Below are 4,770 nucleotides of genomic sequence, written 5' to 3'. Positions count from 1 at the left end.
AACACCAGTTTTGGTGTTCATTGATAATAAGCTTAATTTTATAATAATTATTAAATGAATTAATTTTATGATTAATTTTATTTTATAAATATTTTATTTTTATTTTATAATATAATATATTACATAATATATTAATATATTATAGTGATATATAATAAATTATTGATTTATTTTATAAATATTTTATAAATATAAAAGATAATACTTATTAAATAAACACCAGTTTTGGTGTTCATTGATGATAAGCTTAATTTTTTTTTTATTTATTTTTTGAAATTAGTTACACAGGTAATACGTAAGATACATTTGCATATTACTTATTAAAAAGCTGTCTCTTATATATAACTTTCTAGTCCTCTTAGACCACCACCCCAAATGTGTTTCTCCTTTGCCTACTTTCCCATAAGTAACAATTATATATAAAAATTTTTTATTTTTTTAATGTCTGAAAGCCATCAAATTTTAAATAGTGCTTTAAAAAACTAGCATTTCAGTTTTTTCCTCAGACAATGAAATTGCAGAGTATGATATACTAAGGAATTAATCATAAAGTATTCATTAATATATCATTGATGCCAGTTTATCAATAGCTATTAAACTATACTGTCAAAATTAGTAATTTATTTACTGAGTATGTATTTATTATGCTTTATCTTATTGAAAATACCTTTTTGAAAACCACTTTAATAAGATTTGATTGACAAACATATGGGTACTTATTAAAACAGTAGGAGAATGGGTTTAGCTGGGTTTTTAAAATTTTTTTTCTGTTTGCATTTGTATTCTTCTGCTTAATAGCCTTTTTTCAACCTACTTAGCTTTTAGAATTTCTTACTTTTGGTCATTTCAGTCTACATATTCCAATTCTTATAGCTATTCTTATGAGGCTAGGAAAGCAATGGAGGTAAAACCTCTTAAGTGTATTGGTTGTAGTTAAATTTCTGAAAAACGTAAGAAGACATCTGTAGAGATTGAGGTGTTTTTGTTGGTGGCAGTTTTCGTTTTGTGTTTTACATGCTAAGTATCAAGCTATAGCTTTACTAAACTGCCTGCTAGGGCAAGGAATTTTATATCTGTCTTAGAGCCTCTCCAAAAGTGGTTTATTATCAGAAGCGCTAAAAGAATCTCATAACATTGATTCAAGCATAAATGGTTCTAGAGTATAGACTCTGAGATTAGAATTAAAGTGAAGCTCTTAGATGATTTTATGGCCATATAAAGGTAATCTGCAAATTATTTTTAGCCAAATAATGAGTTTATCATCTTAGTGGTCCTTTTGCCCAAAGCAGTAGTAACACCTAAATTTTAGAATTATTTGTCTGTTCTCAGGAAGTTTTGTGGTCTTCTGGGGATTTTGTTAATAAAATATATAAAACTCTTTTGAAACTTTAATGGGAAGCATTTGCTTTAATGTTGGGGTTTAACATGCATATTTTAGCATTTATTTATTTATTTATTATTTAACTTACTCGCTATTTATTTCAGAAAAATGATTCAATAGGAGTACCCTGATGGAAAGTGTCCCATAGAGAACCATTATAAAGGATACATTTGATGGACATTTTTTTTTAAGATATTATTTATTTTGAGAGAGTGTGTGCGCATGTGAAGGGGGGACGGGCAGAGGGAGAGAGAATCTCAAGCAGACTCTACACTGAGCGCAGAGCAAGACTGTGAGATCACAACCTGAGCCAAAATCAAGAGTTGGACGCTTAACCAACTGAGCCACCCTAGCACCTGTTGATGGACATTTAGAAGTAAAAACTCAAAAACATACTTTTGGGGGTTTTCAGTTAAAAACTTTTTGGTATTCAATATTAGCTGCCATGAGAGCCTCAGAGCATTTCCTGCCCTGGTTTCTAAGAGTTCCTACAACATTTATAAATGTTAAAGCAAAGTAAAAATAATTTGATTTAACTGTGTTCCTTCAGGCAGGTACAATACTTTTATGTTCATTTTCAGATGAGGTGACTAAAGATCCACTGAGATTAACTTGTCTAAGTTTTCACACCTGCTGAATAGCAGAAGAAAGTCAAGAGACTACATATCCTACCTTCTGTTATAGTAGTGGGTCTAAACTTTTCAGGTCTCAGGACCCCTTCCTTCCTATTTAAAAAAAATTATTTAGGACCTAAAAGAGCTTTTGTTCATGTGAATCCTGTCTACCAATATTCCTATTTTAAATATTCAAACTGAGACTTATAAAAATATATTTATGTATTAATTTTAAAACCATTAGCTCATTGCATGATAACATAAGTAACCCTTTAATGAAAAATAATGAATTATGTTTTCTAAAGCAAACAAAAAGAGGTAGTGAGAAGACTGACATTGTTTCACATTTTAGCAAATTTCTTTAATGCCTGGCCTTTCACAAAAATTTTAATAAAATATAGTAAGGAAGAAGAACTTATCTTTTAAAGAGAGTAAGTTAGGTCTTTGACCAAGTTCGATGTAGTCCCTGCCCTTTTTTTTTTTTTTTTTTTTTTTTTTTTATAGCTCCCTACTCCCAAAACCAGCTACAGGTGCTTTTTTCTAATCTGGAGATCTATTATTTCAAGTCCAGCCATTATATCTGATGACTTTTGAGTTCAGTATCTGTTTTCAAATAGCGCAGAGAGATCGAGCTATTCAGCTTACAGTTCCCATGATAGTGTGCAAGACCCTTGGGGTGAGAAACCAGAAGGCCAGATACATGCCTTCGTAAAATACCAAAAATATTCAGAATACCCATTATGGATCCAAAACCAACCATCACGTAAGATCAGGTATTTATGAGCCCTCTGACATAAGCTCTATTTTCTAACACTTGCACCAGCCTATCTAGCGACATTGTAGGAAAAATCAGAGCAGAGTTATTTCTTCACATCTTTCAAGTTGGAGGAAAGGAAAGAATAGGACATGCATCTGCTTTGATTTTGAGTAAATAAATCATGGGAATTATCAGACCTTGTATGAACTTTTCAAATGCAGCATTTAAAGGAATGTATTTTAGCACACACACACACACACACACACACACACACACGCAAACAAAGCTACAGTCTTCAGTTTGGCTGTTGTAATTCTTAAAGCCATAAACTCTCAACATGTAATTTTATAAAAATGACTCACAGCTCAATTTCCTATTTTCCTGTAAGCAGGAGTATTGTGGAGATTTCAAAGGGGAAATAGCTTTAAGTACAAAAGTATACCCTAATTTAATAGACTACAGTTGCACCCTTATGAGAAAATATGCCACTTTACTAATATCACATACATCAAATATCATAAAAATTAAGATGACTATTAAATGCATTATTTTTCAGGCCACGTGCAAACGAGATCATAGACTTGCAATGTTGAAAACTCGTCGCTGCTACCTAGAGAAGAAAAGGGAGGAGGAATTAAAGCAATTTGATGAGAATACTAACTGGCTTCATCGTGTAAAAACCGAAATGGAACTCTTAGGTCAAAACGGTCATATTCCAAAGGTACAGATGTATTTATATATTCAGATTCATTTGCAAGAACTGAGCTCTTTAAACCTACTGTCTTTGTCATTGGGTAAATATCTTTCATAAGACAGCTATTGTTCCATCTCTCTGAGATTTATTTGACTCATTTTACCATTTACCTTCACTCATTTTACCTTCTGCCTCGCTAATTACCCAATAAATATGCTTTTTCTGTACTTTCTGAAGAGTAAAGTTCTTTTAAGTTTTTTAAAGTTATTCTTAAGTGATTACATCCTTTTATGAGATAGCTCTTATTACAATAAAGTATCAAACTGTCCTTGAAGATTCATCATTTAGGTAATTTCAGTTTGTTCTAATACTTGAGGTTTTGTGGAAAAATAGTTTTAAACTTGGTCACCCTTACTTGTATCATAGCTAACAAAAGCTGATTTGAAAGTTGTATATGTGTGTGTGTGCGTATAGGTACTAAACTGAAGATATTCTGCCTAGAATGACAAAAGATTATAAAGAATAGTGATAGATAATGATGGTTAATGGCTGAATCAGATAAGAACTGTGTTTATCCACATGGTTACAGAAATCTGACTGTATTTTTCTCCCTTAACTGTAAGTCTTGAGAATATGCAGTTTATTCCTAATATAGTACCTCCAAAATATCTGTATCATCATACTTGTCATTTCACAGTTGCCATATCATTATTCCATCTTTAGTCTCAAGTTCACACTTTGGCCAGAAGAAGAAGAGAGAAAGAAAGTGTTGGGGCTCCTGGGTGGCACAGCGGTTAAGCGTCTGCCTTTGGCTCAGGGCATGATCCTGGCGTTGTGGGATCGAGCCCCACATCAGGCTCCTCCGCTATGAGCCTGCTTTCTTCCTCTCCCACTCCCCCTGCTTGTGTTCCCTCTCTCGCTGGCTGTCTCTATCTCTGTCGAATAAATAAATAAAATTTTAAAAAAAAAAAAAAAAAGAAAGTGGGGAGGTATATCTGTCTTGGGAGAGTAAAAGCTTTTCCAGAAATTCCTAGCAGACATAACTTATTGGCTAGAATTGTCACATGGCTGTCCCTAGCTATAAGGGAATATGAAAAGGTAAATGTTTTTGCTGGACACATTATCACCCTGAACAAAATTAGAGTTCTCTTAATAAGAAAGGAGGGGAAAATAAATATGGCATAAGCAATAAGTAGATACCTGCTACAAAGTAATCCAAATACCTATTATTTTTTAAAAGAATAACTTCATTCCACTCTTTTTTAAAAAGGAGGAGTGTCTGGGGGCGCCTGGGTGGCACAGCGGTTAAGCGTCTGCCTTCGGC

At 32.9% G+C, this 4,770-nt stretch overlaps 1 protein-coding gene across 3 annotated transcripts in view; it reads left to right on the top strand.

The window, feature by feature from the left end:
* KIF18A (kinesin family member 18A) overlaps window positions 1–4,770 on the top strand; it is an 81,248-nt gene that overhangs the window by 31,411 nt on the left and 45,067 nt on the right. For all 3 annotated transcript variants that reach the window (XM_034645501.1, XM_002920431.4, XM_034645500.1), the window contains one exon: window positions 3,309–3,473. In XM_034645501.1, coding sequence (XP_034501392.1) covers window positions 3,309–3,473 — 165 coding nt within the window. The remainder of the gene's footprint in view (window positions 1–3,308; window positions 3,474–4,770) is intronic.

This window comes from Ailuropoda melanoleuca, chromosome 16, assembly GCF_002007445.2.
Source record: "Ailuropoda melanoleuca isolate Jingjing chromosome 16, ASM200744v2, whole genome shotgun sequence".
Classification (NCBI taxonomy): domain Eukaryota; kingdom Metazoa; phylum Chordata; class Mammalia; order Carnivora; family Ursidae; genus Ailuropoda; species Ailuropoda melanoleuca.
The sequence above is the reverse complement of the archived record's forward strand: the minus strand, read 5'-3'. Positions and strand labels throughout refer to the sequence as shown.